This window comes from Lycorma delicatula, chromosome 6 (genome assembly GCF_047948215.1).
Source record: "Lycorma delicatula isolate Av1 chromosome 6, ASM4794821v1, whole genome shotgun sequence".
NCBI lineage: Eukaryota > Metazoa > Arthropoda > Insecta > Hemiptera > Fulgoridae > Lycorma > Lycorma delicatula.
In genome coordinates, this window is record NC_134460.1 from 69,399,601 (window position 1) to 69,421,854 (window position 22,254).

The 22,254-nt window shown below is 32.1% G+C and overlaps 1 protein-coding gene across 1 annotated transcript in view; it reads right to left on the bottom strand.

Annotated features, from left to right (window-relative positions):
* Positions 1-6,037: 6,037 nt before the first annotated feature.
* The window catches only part of LOC142326882 (uncharacterized), a 44,786-nt gene continuing 28,569 nt past the window's right edge, over positions 6,038-22,254 (bottom strand). Inside the window, exon 5 of the mRNA XM_075369615.1 lies at positions 6,038-6,455. Coding sequence (XP_075225730.1) covers positions 6,282-6,455 — 174 coding nt within the window. The 3' untranslated portion in view covers positions 6,038-6,281. The remainder of the gene's footprint in view (positions 6,456-22,254) is intronic.

Consider the following 22,254-nt stretch of genomic DNA (forward strand, 5'->3'; position numbering starts at 1 on the left):
CTAGAATTTTTACCATTTATTTTTTATTATTTTTTTTTTTTAAACACCCCAGGAGCAACCAGAACTACCTTCACATCAATTGCTCCCAGGTGTCATGGCAGTTGACTGCCCCCCTATTCTCATCCTTCTTTGGACATTACCCATCGGTGTCTCCCCACATCATAAGAGCATTCCAGCCTCCTCTTCTGGACAGCTGAAAAACCCCTCAGCAGGAGGGCTACCCTTCCTGGCCCTATCCTATTCGTCTCCAGCCATGTGTTTGCATGTCCTTCACCCTACACCTGCCAACTTTTACCTCAAGGGTCCCACATGCCATCATTGGGTAAGCTCCAATTCCTCCACTCTTGCATGTGGGCGAGTCAAAGCATCCTAGGCATATGGGCTACCTCCTAGTCCTACATGACACCAGGTTTCATCCCCATTTATACTTTTTTGTTTTAATGTATACAAATTTCTTTTTTCTAAATATATATATATATATATTTTTTTTTTCTAGGAGACTCCTTTTCAGTGTTTGTTTTTAGGATAAGGTGCACCAGATTAGCCACCTCTGACCAACCCTCCTTACTTTGGATCATGTGTTCAATCATGTTGCCCAGTGTGATTTCTATCAGGCGTCTGCTTCTCACAGTTTCCCACCTGTTACACCAACCAGATGTGTTCAGGTGTATTGACCTTGGCACAGTACCTGCAGGCTGCTGTTGGTTTAATCTTAAACCTCTGCAGGTAACTGCCGAAATCGCCATGCCCGAAGAGAAACTTGGTGAGTCAGAAGTCGACCTCCCCATGTCAACGCCCCACCCACACTTTCACATCAGGAATCAAACACTGGGTCCACTGGCCTTTCTGGTTGTCCCACCTTGTCTGCCAGCTGGCCACGATTCGTGCCCTAGCTTCTGCCTTCAGTATCTCGTTAAAGCGAAGACTTCTCTCCTCCACCAATAGGCCGATCGGTAGAGATCCTGCAATGGCGCAGATCGCCTTGAAGGAGACTGTCCTGTACGCACACGTCATACACAGGAGCAGCCTCCTATGGACGGACTACAGCATTGTTTTATATTTCTTGCTGTGTATAGCCCTGTTCTACACTGGAAAAGAGTATAGAGACACAGACATCACAGTTGCCGCTATTATCCCCGTTTCCTCTCCCTTGGCCTTGCTGTGTTGACCACCAGCTTGGAGATCGCAGATAGTTATCGCTCTGCTTTGCTCTTGACTTCCTCGACATGGGGCATGAATGAATGATTGCTATCCACCCAGACCCAAGGTATTTGGCTTTCCGGGCCTGCCTGATTTGTGAGGCATTGATTCTGAAGCTGACCTTTCTGCCCGCGAATACGAGGGCTTCTGACTTCTAGGGGGCAATCTTAAGTCCACGTGTGAACATCCATTCATGTACTGTACCCAGTGCCTCATACCATCTCTTTCCACCTCATCTTTGTTGTTCCCCTTGACTAGGAGGGCCAGATCGTTTGCAAAGCCAACCACTTGGGTCCCCTCTTCCGGGTACTGTTGGCAAAGAACACCGTCGTATTCTATGTTCCACAGGAAGAGCCCCAACACCGATATTTGTGGGACCCCGCCTTCATGTCAAACTCGTATCAGCCGACGTCTGTTTCCGTGCGGACAGTCCTATCGCTTAGTTAGTCCCTGATTATGCTCTGGAGTTGGCGTGACACTAATCTCGCTTCCAACGCCCACTCGATGATTCTCCATGGCAGGCTGTTGAATGCGTTCTTCAAATCGAGGAGTATTAGGGCCGGGACCTCTCTGGAATTCCAAGTCCCACTTCCCGCCTCATCTATGAAGCGCATAACTCTCAACACCCCCATGGATCACTGACTTGCCTTTTCTGAAGCCAAATTGTGTGGGTGAGATACCCCACACAATTGTTGGATCTTCTCTGCCAGTCTTCTCTCGGCAATCCTTTCATAAATCTTACCCAGCGTGTTTAACAAACACACTGGGCCAAAAGATCCAGGATCGTCGTGATCCCTTCCTGGCTTCCCATCTGGGCCGGGGCTCTTCTTCGTGCTCAACCCAGCTGCGGCTCTCTGGAGCTCCGGAAGGGCGTCGTCCGCCACACGTGTTCGGCATCTAGGGAAAAGCGAGTCAACTATAATGGCGATCCGGGTGATGGAAATGATCGGCAGCCTCCTTCCCAGCCTCTTGGTGACAAGTTTGTAAACTTGCCCCCAAGGATCTTCCTGAAGCTTTTGCAGGAGCCTCTTCCATGACTTACCCTTCTCCTTCCGAATCTTACTTTTCAGCCTGTACCTCGTCTGTTTCAGGTCACGGGTTAGTTCTGTTACATCGTTTATCCCCCTTACTAGGCTTCGCTGCAACCTGCGTCTTGTTCTTAGCACTTTTGCCCTCAGTCCACCAATATTAGCAATCCACTAGTACATTTGTCTTTTGGGGCTCCTTCTCGGCAGGCAGTTTGTACGGTCCCCGCGAGCTCTTCAGGATGTTGCTCATGTTAAACCTGCCTGCCAGCCTCTCCGTAAGCCTCATCAGGTGCGCTTGACCCACAAACCAACTAACCTGTCAAAAATTCTGGTAGGTTGTGGGTCGCCAACTTCCACCCATCACCTTATGATCACTGCCTAGCTCATCCTGCAGCACTACACACGTCGAGACACGGGCAGCCAAAACATCTGAGTCGTAAATATGATTCAAAACGGATCCCCGACCTCCTTGCCAGAAGGTGGGGGTACCATCATTTAGGCCAATCAGATTGAGCGAGAACATCAGCTCGGCCAACGCCTCGCCGCTCTCGTCCGTTACACGACCTCTATCCTCCATATTCTTGGCGTTGAAGTCCCCAATTATCAGAGGAGATTAACCTGACCTTCTGATATCATCACCTGGTTCTTCCATAACTCGCCGAGTACAGTTGGGAAAGACATAGCAACAGTAAACAAAAATCCCCCCGCATACACCCTGGCAAAGCCAATTTGCTATATGAGAGAGCGATCTGCCCGTAAGGTACTTCAGCCCCACATCTTCATCGGGATCAAACATCCAACCACTGTGTCTGATCATTCTGCCATTCGGCTCGGAGACCAGAATGAAATCTGCCTCTCTGGAAGAGGCGGCTTCCCCCAGGAGGTCGTGGACCAACCCATTCTTGTTGGGGTTGATATAGAGTACTCTCATGCGGCAGTTTTGGCCTGTTTGCACAATGCACTACCAAACCGATGAACAGTCTGGCCGCATTTACCTTCTTCCTACAGTCCTTCCTGAAGTGACCCGCCCGCAGTTGTAGCAGGATTTGGATCTATCAGGTCCCCTACGTGCACCTGCCACATGTCCCTGCTACCAGCATCTGAAGCATCGGAGGGCCTCTTTTCTCAGGAGTGCCCTTCATGACTGCCACCCGATACGGATCCGCTCCTTGGCAACCATGGTATTTGCTGCCTTCTTGGAAAGGACCACATTCTGGGAATGTCCATACGCTGGCCTCCGGCAGGTATCCCTGATGTCATTGTGATCCTCCTGCGGGAGCACTTCTTGTACAGCCTAGAGTACCTCTTCCTTGGAGACCTCACAGTCCAGGTTTTTGATGTGGACAGCGGCCAGCCTGTCAGACTTGCCTTCAGGGGTAATCTGTACTCCGTATAGACGTGTCTGAACCTGTTCAAGCTAAAACGCCTATTCAGAAAAAAGGGTAAATTCAAAAAAGGGATAAAAAATTTGGAGTAGTTAAGGAATCAGGAGAAAGGTGTACTTCTAATTCGCGTAGAACTCAAACGGATTTGATTTTGGGTCCAAGCTACTAGTAGCCTTCCTAAGTAATCCTTCGTAGAACTAGAAAATAGTCCGTGAGCCAAAACTAGTTTGGGAATATAAAATTAGTCTGGAAAGCCAAAACCTGTTTGGAAAACTAAAAGCACGAAAACACTTTTACCGTCAGGTAACCTAATTATAGTTTAACCACAGTCAGTGTAACGAACTAAAATTATATAAAATACAATTATAAACTACACAGCAATTATAAATAATTTTAAACTATACCAGCTGCAAACGATCTGCCCAACACGACGTTGTTATTGATGAAATTATTATCGATGATGTTCAGCGCAGCAGGGGCGTCGGTACACGACGTATTTCTAAGCGGATCGGAGGTTCGATGGTTTGGGGGATATTTAAACAAAATAAGTTTTATTCTTATCATAAACAGGGTAGTGTAGTTCAACATCTACACACAGGAGACGGTCCGATTCGCTTGGAGTTCGGCAACTGTGGAATACAAACTGACAACTCTACGTTTTGTTTAACGACGAGACAAATTTCACTCGAGATGGCGTCAACAAATTAACTCAATGAGCGTACTTGGGCAAAAGTAAATGAAACGGTGGACTGAAATTTTTAACACCGATTTAGCATCAATGTATGATGCGACCTTCTTCACATCAGCTGTTTGGACCGTTCATATTACCTGACCGCTTAAAGGCTGAGGTCTACTTGCACTTTCTTCAAGAAGAATTGCCGCAGCTGCTTAAAGATGTTCCTTCGGCGCTGAGATGCAAAGTATACTTCCAGCACGGTGGTGCGCCTCGCCACTTCTCTTGTGCCTTTTCATTCTCTTAAATTACCATTTCCCTGAGAAATGGATCGGTCGTGGAGATCAACATTCATTGCCACCAAGACTACTTGATCTAACAACACCTTTAGATTTTTTCGTCTGGGGATTTACAAAAAATATTGTATACAAAAAAGAAAATTCTCGTGAGGAATTAAATTTTCTACATTATGGATGCGGCTGAGCAACTTAAGGAAAACTCTAAGGAACTAAAAAGATCAACAAAAGCAGTATGAAAGCGTCAAGAAATATGTTGAAAATTGTTGTACATATATTATAAACTGGTACGACGTGTAATACACTTTGATCTAGTGTACTGTTCTAAATAAAATTCGAATTTTTCTAAAATTTCTTTATTTTATCTTACACCATTTTGTTCAGAATTAAATTCTCTGCAAACTTGGTTAAAAAGTTTTATATGTTTATTACCCATTTAACAAAGATACTGTATGTCAAACATAAAAAAGGGTTTTTACCCCTTATTTATTGGTTTTCACCGAAGATTTCTAAATAAATACTGTAGAAACGGTTCTGGGACCTATTTTACTGGATTTTTCACGTCATAAACCATAAGAAATCACCAATTTGCACCTTAATCAACCTTCTAAAAATTTCAGTACGATTTCATTTCACCGGGGTAGCTGAAATCCAAGTGAAATATTTCACTAGCCGTAACTCGCTAAAGAATTTTAGGGCATATGTTTATATGGAATTTTTCTATTATTTTTACAAGTAGAAAAGGTTATGAAAGTCCCGGGAGAACTTCGTGATAAATTCTGTATAATGTGTAATTATATGTTTTGAATAAAAAGATATTTTATTTATTTGCACAGTTCCATAAATTTAGTTCTCAATTGCCCAAAACTAGGCTATTTTAGAGGATAAAATCTTTTTTCTGTTATTATTAAGGATGTATGGAATAAAATTTAAGGTGTTAATTTCCATACATAATAAATCTCGCTATCATTTTTTTTTACCCAACTTACATAATGGGTATCTGAATTTTACAAATAAATATTCTTGATACAAACAAACAAAAAACAATATTTTTTTTAAAAAAAGAAATGCCTCAGAGAACAATGGACTTTATGACTCAGGTAGAGACTAGACTAGACATTGTATGACTTTCTATTTTCAACAGAATATTATTCCAATGAAATTTTTTACTCATTAGATTTATAATGTAAGATTATTTTAAAAATACTGGCACTAAAAAGTAAACATTCTTTTGTTGATTGAGAAACTGATTAATTACAGCTTACTTAGCTAATTTAATTAAATACATACCTTATAAAAAGAATCAGCATTCCATTTTTATCAATACTGAATGATATTTTTACAACACGAAGACCAATTGCAATTTATAACGTTGCATTAAAAAAATGACAAGAAATATAAAATCAACGAATAAAAAATTTAAACATGTACAATTAATAGCTATTTAAAATAAATAAACCCATATATTTAAAAATAAATACAGAAAAGCAATACCATACAAAGAATTTAGGTAAAATATAATCTTCACACATATGTGTGCACACAAATACACGATTTTTATTTAAAGGAAGTAGACATGTACGCATAAAGATTTATAAAGTAATCTTATATATAATAAAAAACAATACAGTTTGTACTATTTCAAGTTGAAAACAAATTTCATTCATTAATACCAAATCTTTGGTGTAGCATATACTTTTTATTGTAATCTGTCAACAATAGAACGATGTCTTAAAGCGATATGAGTTTTCATATGGCCCTTTTGTTTACATCTATGGTCACAGTATGGACACTGAAACTGAGGTAGTACTCCGCATTCGTATTTTAAATGTTTACTCAAACTCGACTGATGTTTGTACTGTCTTCCACACTGCTGGCAGTCATGCGTAGGTGGATTTATCAAGCTCTCATTATAACTTCCAACATGCGGTAAAACTGAATGTATAGAATTAGCGTGATTCACATACTGTTCACCGCGTAGCAGTCGCTCATCGATAACTTTTACAGTTTTTCTTGATAAGAATTCAGGCATTACTTCTTGATGTAAATTCATTTTATGTAAAAAGTTTTTTCCAGTTATCTTCCCTGAAAATCATTAATAAAAAATTAATGCCAAGAACATACACAAATAATAAAAAAAATAAATATACCAGTAATAATTGAAATTAATAAGAGAATACGACACAGTAATATAAATTATACTAGATTAAATATAAAATAAAATTATACGATAAAGGCAAGCAGTTATTGAAGTAAATTGAAAATCCACAAAAAATCTAGTAAACGAAAGAAGTGTTTAAAATAGATTAAAAAAAAATTAAAATATATCAGTACACAATACACATTAAATTTAAATAATTGTATTTACAGTAATTACACAAAGATTACACAAAGATTAGTTTTATAACATTATAAAATGCGAAATCCAACCAAATTTTGTTTAAAAATTCTGTAGAACAGCAGGTGTTAATAATGAATAAACTTGTTACTAACAGCACAACGATGAAACCATTAGTGGGCTATTAACAAATCACATATAAAATGCTAACTTTTCAATTCTTGGTTAAACAATAAACTACACACGTAGTAACCTGATGGTTCTACAACATCAGAAATATATTAGAAAATATCATCTCAGGCATTAAAAGGTGTGAAGAAAATTATTGTTAACAGTTGAAGGAGCATTTATTAATAAATTGATTCCTGTACAGCCACCAAATTTGAACAATACAAGGTATTCTTTAAAGTTTGTTCTTGTAAAGTTTTTAGCATGTTGTTTGGACTTATTAGTGATTAATCACCATACAAACTGAGATGTCACTACAGATATTTAATAAAATAAATTATAAATCATTATTTTATTATTTATCGATAATTAATTTTTAAAAGTTATCATTTATTCAAAAAGATATACTGCAGTTGATTAAATGCAGTCTCTTAAGTACTATCTTATAATTATCTGTTACTCAAATTATATTAAATATATATATGATTTTGGTAATATATTTTTAACATTCCTCCAGGTCAGCTGTTGGGTTAACATCCCAACCCCGTAAAGAAAATGTCACAAAACCAAAAGGCGACTCCAGATCAGATAGGAATTGTTGAAAGAATAAATTGGATACAAATAATGAAATAAAAGGAAATTTGATAAGCAAGGCCAGTGTTGTGAATCGAGTTATAGAGAAAACCTTGGAAGGGGAGTTCACAGATTGAGGAGGAGACCAAAGAGGTGATGGATTGAGGATATGAAGAATGATTTGTCAAGGATGAATATTAGAGGATGGAGATGAAAAGCAGGTGATAGGGAGGAGTGGAATGGCATCTTGAAGGGCGCCAAGCCCCTATGCGGGCGTAGTGCCAAGGAGTAAGTAAAGTATATGTAACATTACATAACACATATTTCTTATGAATACTCTTATAGTTTATTACTTTATAGATCAATGAATTCACATTAAGCAGTAAATATAAGATAAAAAAAATGTTCTTATCATTTTTAATTCACTTTTCATTCTTCAAGAATAGCACATTATTTAAATTACCTTTATCATCAGTTCCTTTCTTAAAAGATGATAAAATTATAAAAATTATCTTATTAAATGTTATGATTTTTACGACTAGTAGAAAAGAAATGATATCAGAGATACCTCATCTCTAAAATGCACTACTCTTGAAGAATAAAGAATGAATCTCAAAGAAAAAACTAATAAGATCTTTTGCATCTTATATTTTAAAATTATGAGTGCAGTATCTACATAGCACGAATAAATGTGATTCTTTTTACATGTATTAAAAAATATTTTTTAAACCTCTTGTCTTCATTCTCAATTCAATTTGATAAATTTCCAGACATTAAAAAAATAATATATTTAGTTATTAAGCTACTGACTGAGGCATTAGATGTAAATGAGCAAAATATACTTGGCAAAGACCAATTTTAATTGACATCTTAATTTTAATTTTTGACAAAGTCCATACGATTTTTTACATCACCTTAACAATTATAAACATTTTTACTAATATGTAAATTGGATATTTATCGAACTGAACTCATGATGGATGTAAAAGTTTAAAAAGTTCATTTATGTTAAAAAAAGGAAAATGCATACATATACACAAAGTACATTTTATACTTTAATATCAGTGTATGCAATAAAAACAAAATTTACCAATATTATTCAGAATGGTGGATTAATAATCAATCGATTACTTAATAATTAAGAATAATTTACATTTAAATGACTCAACAGAAAGGGAAAATTAAGAAAAGATTACTAAAGGGATCGCATGTGAGCAGAACTGTTTTCTGAACTCAAATCAATGTGATATTTTGACAATAATAAAACAAGAAAGATACAATTCGAAACATGAATATGGAAAATTACTTTGAGCATAAATCTGAGGGGAAAAATGAGGTACAAGAAAGAAGAAAATACGGAAAAGGCAAAGTAAAAGAAATATTAAGAATAGAGATAGCTTAAAATTTTAAAGGGTGTAAAAATAAGAAATGAATTTGCAATGCGAAATGAACTGGAAAGTAGTTTTACATAACAGCTGATTTGACAGGGCAAAAATGGTATACTGCTACAGTGAAGATTTTGATAGAGAATGAGCAGAATTGGAGAAAGGTCATAAGATGTGAAGGACAATTATAGGTAAAATTACAGCTTTTCATGAGGTTTATTAAGTTATTTACTAAATATTTATTTATTTATGACCAAAAATTTTTTGAAAGCAGTAATAATTTAAATCTGATCTGAACTATTTTTGGAGAAATATATTTTTTTTTGACATGTGGAATTTACTTCTGGTCAGTGTATAAAATATCAAGCAACAACATAAATCTTAATAGTGTTTCCAAATATTTAAATGAGTGAGTGGACTCCATTAATGCTTTCACAATGTCAATTAAAATAACTGATTCTGAAAATGACAACTGATTCAGGCTTATAAGCGCTATAATCACAATCGGTTATACCTGACATGAGTCAAAACTCACTAATTCATTCTAAAAATAGTAATTCTTAAAAATAGCAAGCACTCTGTATCAAGCACACAATAGAGTGAGAAGTGAAGTGGTTTCCCGTTCAGTGTCTTTTTCACTGAATGGAATATAGTTTTGCAAATCAGTGGCCCAAGCTCACTGAAATGTAGATGATATTCAGTCCTGTAAATGACACTAATTTACACATTACAGCAAGTAGCTGTATTTTAACATTTTTATGCTAAAAAAGGTAATTTTGACTGGAACCTCTTGTACCTCAGACGTGTTATGAAAAACAACCATAAAAGGCTCAAATAGGGTGTAAACTGACAAATTAATGTATCTATTTATATTATTAAACAATTACCGACAATAAAACAACTTACTGAAATTCACTGATTACAATACCGAATATATGCTTTTTCAACCTTTTATAATTTTCTAATCTTTGTAAGACTGCTATACCATTTACTGGGCATGTCTATATGTCATAAACATTGTTACAAGGATATAAACCTGGCCTTGCTAATGTGTAGATTACTGAAAAATCATTGACAGTTGTTTCAAAACTGGTACACAACATACACACACACACCATACTTGCATATGCTTTATTAATTACAGGTATGCATAACTGGAGATGGAGGAGATCATTTTAAATGTCAGAGTAGTGCATGATGTATAAACTTATGTGAAACAGATATTATGCACATATTATATAATCAGCCTATTATGCACACCCAAACAAACAAATTCCTTCCTCTGTACAAGAAAAAGTAAATATTAAAACAGGAACTGAAAAACTGTTTAATTTTTCAAGTAAAAAATAAAGAAAATTTAACTCAGTTCAAATAAATAAGTTTATATTATAATACATGGTAAAAAAACTATACTATAAGAATAACTTACCTACTATTTCATTTATAAAAGATTTTCTGGCAGAAAGATTCTTGTGTAGTATAAAGATGAAAATAAGTGTATTCAAATAAAAACTAGACAGATAAATTGCTTTAAACACCAGCTAGACAAAAACTTTTAGAAATGAAGATTGTTTTGAATATCATCGCTTTAAACTCTTCTATTAAGTTTCATTCTAAAAATAATATTTACCCTTTTTTTAGAAGTAACAAAATAAAATTTACAGACCTGCATAATCCCATGTATATCCCATAACAGAATAAGTGTTTAGAATTAAAGATTAGTTAAGGCATGTATTTTTAGTAATTCATGCAAATTTTGTAAAATTGCATTAGTTACACAAAATCCCATTTCTAAGGCTGAGGAGAGAAGAAAAACTTCCCTTACTTCTGAAGTAATATTTTCCTAATGTTTTTCTCTTCATTATTTTCAAGTATTGTTAATGCTTGCAGAAATAGCTACTTTACATGCACAATATTGGAAGTTATTTTCAATTAGGTGGCATCAGTTAATAATGTAAGTATAAACAAGAAATCTTAATCATGGGAGAATTTAAAATACTCTTATCTTAGTAACGTTTAAATAGTTATATAATACATTTTTAATTTTAAAATAAAACGTTAGGTAAATTTAGTGAAAACATCAATGTTACAAGTTATCTTACGTTAACATTAATGTTATAAAGAAATGATGTTTATGATGTTATTAACAGATGTTACAAGGTAAGTGATCGAGAAAATTAAACCTCGTGAAAAACCAAATTGTTTGGATAATGTGTGTTTAGGACTGATCTTTTATGGTAACAATAATTTACAAAATTAAATTATTAATGAGTTAAATTATATTTATGACTTAAATTATTAAGTTAAATTATTAATGAGTAGGAGGAGGATCCTCCTACTACTCATTATGAAGAATAATAATGAGTAGTAGGAGGATGGCAAGGATCAGGAGGTGAAGAAAAAGAATAAATAATGAAATGTATTTTAATGTTTTAATATGTGTAGTCATTACACTTAACAGATTAATAAGAAATACATACAAACACCACATTAAATTAAATCTGTGCTTTTACAGCAATTTATAACATCTTTAAAAAAGCTAAAAATGTTTGAAGACTTCCATAATTATACAATTTTATATAATTATAAAAACAAAAAAAGTAAAAATAAAAAAAAAAATAGAAAAAGAATAACTACTTGGTTACACGAAGATAAAAACAATACTATTAAGTAGCAACATTATACAGTTAACATTTAACTATGTCACAACAAAGTTAACATTTAACATTGTTAACATTTAACTGTATGTCACAATAAAGGAATGTAGACTTTAAGTAAACTGAAAAAAAAAATAATAATAATTGCACATTTTCATACGTCTATAGTCTCACAGTTTGCTTTATTATAAAAATGGAGTAACTGACAGACTTATATATGTAAAAAACAATGTAAGAACTCAAAAAAATCTATATATAGAGTGGGCAATATAAAACCGAACCCATAACGTAACCACTACAGTATCGGTAGGTAATGTTGGAATGAAATTTTATGAATGATATTGGTAAATTAAATATAAAAACATAAAACGTAATTTAAATGTTGCATTTATTTATCTTATTTTTATAAAAGATGTTCAAAATGACCACCCTAGGCATCAATGCACTTTTGTGCTCGACTGATCATATTGAGAGTCGTCAGACGCAAAACATTGTTGTCATTTGCGTTGATTTCTCATTGAATGTTCACCTTCAGTTCATCTATATTGTGGGGATTAGATGCATAAACTCTCTCCTTCAAGTAGCCCCAAAGGAAAAATCACAAGTAGACAACTCTCTCTGTCCATCAACAATGATTCTGAGAAGCCAGTCGCAATAATAAAGTCGGTTTGTCTGTCTCCTTCAGTTGATGCACAGTTGAAACATGATTTGGTTTCAATTTTAATTCATGAAGAATTTTACAAGATGTGTATTTTTAATACTAGATTGTTGGGATAACTTATGAAGTAATTTTTTTGGACTGGCAATAATTAATGGCCTGTGGAATCCTTATGGAAGGTTGCCTATTTCATTTTGCATTTGAAATACAAACGTGTTGTACACCATTTTTTAACTAAATTGTGTGTGCTACTCTTCGCTGGGATACAGGCATTTGGAAATTTTTCTACGAATACTTGATGTGGTTCTTCACATGATCCAGAACGAATGTAGGCCTCAACTATAGCTATCCTCTCCTGGAATGAATAACACATTTTACACAAACACAACTGCACTGTAACAAAACATATGCTGCACTGACACATAACCACCTGACAAACGGCAGCAACAATCAATAGTAACATATGCATCCACTGGTCGTGCTAGTTATGTGAAAATCTTTCATAAATAGTGTTGGGTAGCGGTTTCAGTATGGGTTCAGTTGTATGTTGCTCACTCTGTATATGATGAATGTTTATAAAATTTTTTCATAAAAATCACAGTTTAATAAGTAAAAAAGTCATCCCTCAGGTCTATAATATCAATAATATTATATCAATTTATGAAGCTAACACTCTCTTTACTTTTTGTACATTTGAGGCAATATAAATATCAAATGCATCACATTACAATGAAAATATTTCATAATTAATATTATGAAATTACAATTTTATGGCCATAAAACTCAATACCAAGTAGAATCAATAAAAAACTCATGTACTAAATTAAGTTTTAATTTGACACTTTGGTAACCTACTTGTTTATGCATAGAAATAAAAATATTTTACATTAGTATAATGTTAATTATTACAGACATCATAGTGTAGAGTATGAGTTATTAATAATTAACCACAATATTACGTGTTTTTAATTCATTTACCCAAGGATATAACATCAAACATGCACTAATAAACATTATTTATTATGAAAATTGTTCACAGGTAAGCAATTTAACGATACATAATGAATTTCTATTAATAATAATTAATAAAAGATTAATTAAACATGTATCTCAAAATCAAACCAACAGTAAAACATTGATCTGTTTCCTACAGATCCACATGTTATGTAAGTTGATAAACTACTCTCTCAACAGGCTGATTATTCCCTTCCATAATTCTTCACTTTTATTTTTATATGTTTAACATTATCGATAAAAAATCCATCAAAGATCTTTCTACTGCCTCAATTAAACAAATATAACTTCCTTCATCTACAGATAATGCCTATTATAAAAAATATATTGTGCTGGCAATTAAAACAAATACGCTTAAAACCAAACAGCCAGCATATTATAATGAAAAAAAAATAACTATAATAAAATGATTCATCTCTCTTTATTAATCTCAAAAAGTAGGTAATACCTGAATGTACCAGCTGATTTAGTATCCTCTAGATAGTTATACTAAAATAATAATTTCATTGTCACGCCTAAATGTGCGCTAATTAATCATTATCTAAAAAAAATATATAAAATGTAAATAAAAATGAAATAGTTACAAGCGTTAATTCATAATAAAAATATTATTGTTCATAAATATAAAATATTATTAAAAGTGTAATAATTAAAGACATCAAATCAGATTGTTTAAGACACAACCGCTACTGAAAATTGAATGATAAAGTACATGCAACATCTTATAAGTTGTATGTTATAAAGAAGAATTTTGTAAATAAAAAAGAACAGTTAGGTAAAGATCAAACAAAAGTGCAATTACTTTCACTAAAATGACTATCAGGAAAATAACAGTTTATTTTAACATGGAATATTTCAGATATAACCTAGCTGCTTAGGTGAACTCCAAATGAATTCAGATTACAAGTAATGAGGAAATAGAACAATCATTAAATACACAAACTCTGAAAAAAAATCCCTGTAGATTAAAACAAAATATAATAATATAATATAATTCAAAATTAATTTTAACAGTAAAGAGAAGTATTTATAAATGAACTTAAATTTCACACTTCACTAATAGACAGGATGCAAAAGACAAAGATTGCTATGGACTAAAGTATTGTGACTAAACTGTTTATTTGTATTTATAATGTAACTGTAAAACATCTATTCCTTATTTTTTATCAATTCTATCATGTAAACAAACTGAACTCAAGGAAGTACAACATAGTCATACTAAAAGTGATTCATTCCTACTGACCCAAAATAGGCAACTATATACGGCTGTAGTTTATATTACAGACCTCATTTATGTAATGAATTCAACAGCTCTATTTCTGGTCCCAGAATGTGAATGTACTGCATGCTAGAAAACATTAATGATGTCATTCTGTTTACATCAGGAGAGGACTAAGAATAGATTATATGATGATTCTTTGACGAAAAATAGTTGATTTCTAATTAAAACTTCTTTTCTTTTTTTTTTTATTATTCACTTTAAATTCATCAATTTCATATGGTTCATGGTTATGTTCAGTAAATTTAATAATAACAGGCGGATTTCCAGAGGATATGATTCTGCCTCTGCAGTTTGTTTTCCTTTTATTAATAGGGCATCTCCAGTATGTTCTGTTATTATAACTTTTATCAAGACTATATTTGTAATTATTGAAGAAGAGCAGAGTTTTGCCTTTTGAACTCTTAAGTAATTTACCAACCTTCCCTGACATTTTACATAAAATTTTTCTATTAAGTTCTACCTCTTCAGGAGAAGGATCATGATTATGGTCATTAACCATAATTAGCTGACTGTTATAACATTTCAACATGCCAAAACATGCCTCATGACAACAGTCCCAGAATGTTCTATGACTTCTTCTGTCATAGCGCATACGATACAGAAATCCTTCAAAAGAATAATATTTAGTTCCAATAGAAGTAGTGAAGAAATTAGCTGCCAGACTATATTGAGAATATAAAACACAAAATTCTGAAAAAGGAAATACAATTTTGTATTAAAAACATGTACATAGTAACAGCTTTAGTAAAACTTTATACACACTAAATACAAATACAAATAACTAAATTTATTACTTATTTAATTTTTGTAAAAACTAAGTCAAAACAAATTATAGTATACAGATTAAAAATAAAACCAGAAAATCCTGTTTAACTTGATTTTCTGCTATTTGTCTCTACAAAGGTAGTTAAGACAAAATGCATTTTCTGATACAATTTTTTTATGATACAATTTTGCAGTAAAGGATTAAGCAAGGGGACATACTCTTAATGATTTTTAATAAAATATTCTGTTTTAAAATTATGGTCTTATTTCTTGGGCAGAGTAAAAGAGGGTAGGTCGAATGAAAATTTCCATTGTCAACCCACCAACATCTCCTCTCTGCCCTAGATGTAACTCACCATTTTCTGTCTGTTTAGTAGTAATCCCACGTCCAGACACCCACTTTTATACTTTACCTTAGGTTTACACATAAAATTCAACTTAAAAAAAACTGCTTTCCATGTAATTACATTATGAATAAAAATGTTCTCAGTAAACTATTACATAGAAAATCTTGCAATGGTTTTTAATAAACTTATTTTTTATTGTTTCCCCTTCCTTTTTTATAAAAAAAAAAAAAATTGAAAATTAAAAAAAGGGACATATAGAGAGAAAGTACCTCTTTAAAAATTAGTAAGTGATGTCCAACGCTCCTGGAAATAAATGGTAATTCTAAATATATAGTTAATTAAACACTGTAATAATTATTAATAAAAATTCAAAAGCAATAACACCAAAATATTACTGGACAAGCACAACCTTTTTAAGACATAATTAAATAGGTAGTTGAAATTATAATTTACTTTTTTATAACTCTTTTATATATAAAATACATCATGAACAAATCATGAGCTCTAAAAACAATTGCTTGTAATACTCATAAACTTCTAAACATAATTAAAATAAATGTGGATTAATATATATATATATATATATATTTTTTTTTTTAATTGGGAATTTTAATTGGGAACAACTGTAACAACTTTACAAAGGATAATTTATGTTTTAAGGTTCATCAAAAATCATTCTTGTAGAATGTAGAATATAATGATAAAATAAAATTAAAAAATAACTTACAAAATGCACTAAAAACAAATGAAATATTAATAATTTACCAATTCTTTAAATTTCAAGTTTATAAGTTGGAATAAAATTGAAAATAATCAACTATAACTTACTAATCCTTAATTTGACACAGATTTAACATTTATATTAGAATTGAAAAAGCACTATTTTATAGATTTTGTGTGGTTGTTTTTGTATTTAGTATTTAAAAAATAATAATTTTATATCATTTAATTTTATTTTTATTTAAAATCTGGATGTTTGGATACAATATGCAGTCCCATGAAAAAAAGCTCTTGCATAAATCACTAAGGTGAAAACTGGCATATTGATAAAAATAAAAAAAGGAATGCAGACAGACTGTTATCAAACATGAAATAAGGCTCTCTGGAGAGGTTAAATTTACCCTGTTTTCTAATTTCCTGGTCAAAAATATTTAGACCTTAAAATGAGACATTTTTCTATAACAAGTATAAAAAAAAACCTAATTGTCAGAATAGGCAATATAAGTATATATTTTTTAAATGTTCAACTTAAGTCATAGGAAAATGTCTCACTGGTGCCTCTTGTCCCTCAGGTGCTTTACATGGATTAACAACCACAGAAAGAAGACTGTATAAAGCAACAAAAGACTGTTTGTGTGATGACCTTTGATTAATGTAGATTTCAAACAAATAGTGTCAGCAAGATGATAACCTGATAGCAGCTATCATGTCTGATGACATGAAGTGTAACGGACTGCTTTAGGTAATGCAATAAATTGCAACCTTTTATAACATGTTAGTTAAATCACAGCGCATGGAACATTTCAGGTAGTAGCATATTGAAAATTGTATGATATTAACTAAATTAAGATACCAATGTCCAAAACTACATTTAAAATACTGGTTCTGCAGATCATTAAAGCTACACAAGATTGATGCAGTTAATAACATTCTATTGGCGTTTACTCTTTCTAGATAGTAAGACTACAACATTCCTGATTTACATGCTTACATCCAAAAATTAACTTTTAGTCAATGAATCAACCAAAAACCATCCATTTTTATGACCTTTTTCCAAAATAATCAAACATACATCCATCAAAATATGTATGCTGAGTAGAATACTAACTCCTAGTCTAGAAAATAATAGACTGAAATAATTTGCCTCTGCGATGAGTTGAGGCAGTTTACGACAATGAGGTGCTTTCAATATGAGAAGCTTGTTTAATTTTAAAGCTCCTCAAAATACTTTGAAGAAAAATGTAACAAAGTAATACAATATAATTCTATACACCCAGCCTAAAAGAAACAGAATCACTACATAAGAAGATACCACCTTTTTTTTATGGCTCTAACAGATACCATGTTTTTAAATGAATAGGAAAACAGGGAAGATTGAAGAACAGTAAGTAAAAAGATAACATAATTTTAACTTAATAAAAAGAAGCATCATATCATTAAGATTACAAAAGAAAAATAATAAATCATCTAATGATTAGATGAACAAGGCATTGTGCAGACCACTGACCTATCCTATCATGTTCACCAAGTGAACATGAATTAGGACTATTTTCAACAGTATCTCAAATTGTCATTGGTTACAAAAAATCCCTTTTTTGAATAATAGTAGAAAATAGAAATTTTAACTTTGCTTCTCATAATAAAGTTGCAGTGCTGATATCTCTGGATGAAAATTTCAAAGTAGCAAAACATATTTTGAAAGAAAGAAGCCATGATATTTATTCTATTTACATTTAGTCCTGGTAATTTTTATCCCATTACATTCATTGAAAAAAATCCATGTTTTTTCTTCTCTAAGAGAGAAAACAAAAACTCATTTTTGAAGAATATGTTCTTCTTCGAGATAAGTTGGATACGTAATAATTACATTAAAATCCTTGTAGTTGCCATTCGTCATTTTTAAGTGACAAATGATAAAAACAGTTTTTAATCTTCACTGCCCCTCATAAAATAAACAAATGAACATTTCAAAAAAAATATTATAACAAACATTATAATTTTAATTATATGGATATTCCTAAAAAGGCTTAATCAGAAGCAGTCATCAGTTACCATTAGTTATCTAGTAAACTGCAGCATGTAGATAGATTAAAAATAGGATATCTTTTATTTTACTTTGTACTTAAGTTCCTCAGTGATAAACCTTTTAATTAACTTTTCTGAAAGGTTGTACTAAGTTTAGAAAATGGGAAAAAGGAGACTGCGTACTTTGTATTTAAAACTTGTATGTTTAAGTAGTGGCTGGAATATAAGGATACAATGATTAATTAAATTGAAATAAAGGTTAAAAAAAGTCTTTTCCTTTTCTTGTAATATAATTATATTGCAATAATAACAAAAACAAAATGTTAACAATCAGTTACAATTAAGTTATAAAACATAAAAAACAATTATAACATATAAGTATTTTCTTTAAAATTAAAAATCAGATTATTAGATCAAGAACTATTATTTGTTCTTATATTAAAAAAAAATAAAAGAAAATCATTATATTAATATCTAAGAAAATTTGTTAAGATTATGAAAGAAATCATCAACTAAGTTATAATTTCCTGAGAACCATCTTTGATAGAGGTTCTCTTTAGAAGAGCAAGAGAGCCTTTTTTTGCTCTTCTAAACTGCCAGAATACTCTCCTGGTAGGGATTATCATTACCTATTCACATGCTTTCCATGTTACAGTGTATTCTAACAAAATAAATATGACCCAATCATGAATACACAAATTTTCTATTCACATAACCATCACCTAGTTAATAATAATTTAGCCAGCACTTTCGGCAGCTTTGTCTACATGAATTTACCAAACCTTCAAAAACAATTCCTATTTTAGCACATATAGGAAGTAAGAATACCAAATCTTTCTAGACGAAGAAAGTGCCACAATGTTGGAAGCAAGTGTGATATGTTGGAAGTTACCAGGAAAATGTTGTTTTATTTAGCTAGGACCAATAAATTAGATGTATTTAGTTGACATACTTGTTCATGAAATGACAGTATTTACTTATCTGTTACCTAATACACTTTCCTGGAATATACAGTTATAGAAACAAGTAAAAGATTTTGATTGGAAGCTTAAATTGAGAAATACCAAAAACCATTAAAATTTAACCACTGTGATTATATCTTGTTTTATAGAACCAATAATCTCTCAGTAAAAAGACATTTTTTTCTTGCTGCTATGTTGAATTATGGCCTACTAATTGATTACAAAAAGAGAAAATTAAACTTTCTTATAGTAGCGATTTTTATGGTTTTTATTTTACTTTACTTTTTATTTTAATTTTATTATAATGTAATATTTGTACTTAATAAGATAATTTAAAAAATCATTTTACATATTTTTACAAGACTGCCAAAAAGGAGTGTAATGTATTTAGGGTGTATGTATATCTGTATGTTCCACCGTAGCAGTTCAATGACTGAACCGATTTTGATGTATGACCACGCATTGGAATCCTTACATTACCAGGAGTGGCTATGCTATATAAAGATGTATATTTATATACATATAGTAATGGAGATTTGCTGGTTGAAGCACAAACTTTAATGAATTAAATTAATGAACTGTGATCTATGAGCCTCCATCACTGTGTGTGCTGGGTGTGAACTGTATGATTCAAATCAATCAAATGAATAATATTACAAAAATAATAGAATTAAATTTACATTAAATAGAATAATATTAAATAGATTAAAATAGTGGGCTTCCTGTGGGGACAGCATATGAGGCTTGAGTAGAAGTGATGCAAGCACCTAACGCGAGGCTAGACCAATCATTACCATCAACTGGTAACAAATGGGGTGCCCCTGACATGCTGTTTTGGAAGGTGCAACTGGGTGATCTTATAATTTCCCTGCAAACAATAGTTTAATTTTCAAAATCAAAAGGGGTATTTTTGGTAGGTTGAAGGCAAACTTTTGCATGTGTAAGATACACTCGATCTAACAGATCCAAGTTATTTGGAAAAGTTGTTATATCTTCGCAAAAAATTTTCAGATTTTCAAAATTCAAACAGGGTATTTGCTAATACAAAATCATGACAGAAAAAAAAAACTGATATAGTCAGAAATGGAGCTTATTACATGACTGCCCAAAAAAGGAGTGCAATTTATCTAAGGTGTATGTATTTATGTATGTGTATATGTTTGTTCCACCAAAGCAGCTCAATGGCAGGACCGATTTAGATGTATGACCTGGCACTGGAATTCTTACGTTATTTGGAGTGTCATAGGCTATTTAAATAAATTAAAAAAAATTGTACTATATACAAATACTATAAACAAAATTGTCATCTGCACCTCTTTAATTATATTATATTAAAGAGCAATGTTTGTCACCAATTTTTTTTTTGGCAGTCATGTTTTTTAATGTTTAATATTTATGCCTTGTTGATAAAAATATGCTGTAAGTTGAAAATGGGTTCTTTAGGATCCATCAATGTAATTAATCTTCTACGAAGCTAGAAAAACCTACTTTGAAGGGCACCCCACACTTTTATTATTCATGATATATTATATTAAGTAATCTTGTTAATAAATTCATTTAATATACATTATTATAATTAAATGTAGCTGAGAGATATAATAAATAAATGTTCACAAAAAATACATTCACTGTCGAGAATAGAAAACAAATTTACAGATCATTATCAATATAAAATGTTATTTGAATTTAATCAAAAAATGTATTATAAATATTTATTCTTGATTTAATGTAAAAGTGAAATTATTTTTATTTTTTTAGGGCATCTTTAAATACATTTGTACTGGAAAATTTTTCCAAACAATTTATACTTTAATTCAATAATTTCCAAACAGTAAAATTCTGGTACTTTTTTTTGTAATTTTTTCATTAGTTAAATAAAAGCATATTTTAAAGATTTTTTATATTTTTGTTGTTTTTTTTTTTTCAGCAGAAAGGCATTGTTTACAGAGTTTGTTCCTCTGAACAGGAAGCAAATCAGCATTTTAACCTAGTTGAGTTGAGAAGACTGTATGGGTGTGTAATGAAAAAGTCAGTTTTGTGGGAGAGTAGTGGTCAGTCTCTACACTATGACAACATCCTTGAGAATATTGCTCTTCATGTCTAACAGTTTTGTTGAAAACTAAGATGGCCATTTTGACTCTCAATTCCTATTCTCCTAACCTCATTCCTTGCTTTTTCTTGTTCCTATCAGTGGTGCAATAGGACAGGAACGCATGGGAATGGCATTCCTAAACTGCTTTTTGCTAAAGTTATCATTGTATGGAATTATATTGTAGTATCCTCATTAAAATTTTTTAAAAATAGTAGGCAAGTGTAAGAAATAAAATACACTTGCAGACCTACTGAAAAGCACGTTCTTTAATATAACTATGAACAATGTGCTACTAGTCCAATTTTATGTACACAACAGTAATGAGATGCAGCAATGAATGCCAGTGGTTCGCCAGTCTCTGGGTCACAGTCAACTAAAGACTCTGTGTGTACAACTCCTTGTTTCCTTTCCCTTCCTATTCACCACATTGTTGGTTGTCAGCTGGAGTGCTGCATGTTGGTAGAGTCAAATTATTAGTTTTCAGTGTGACTGTGATTGTTAAATGTGTCTTACTTTTTACCTGCTGTTTCATGTTCACAATTTTCTAACTCTATTAAAGTGTTAACTGCCTTACCATGGAACCATGTAAGGAAAACAAAAAAACTAATATTGTTCTTTAGTCAACCTAAAAAAAAAGGCATAACAAGAAAGACCAATCTGCCTGATGAAAGTGAACTGCTGTGGAC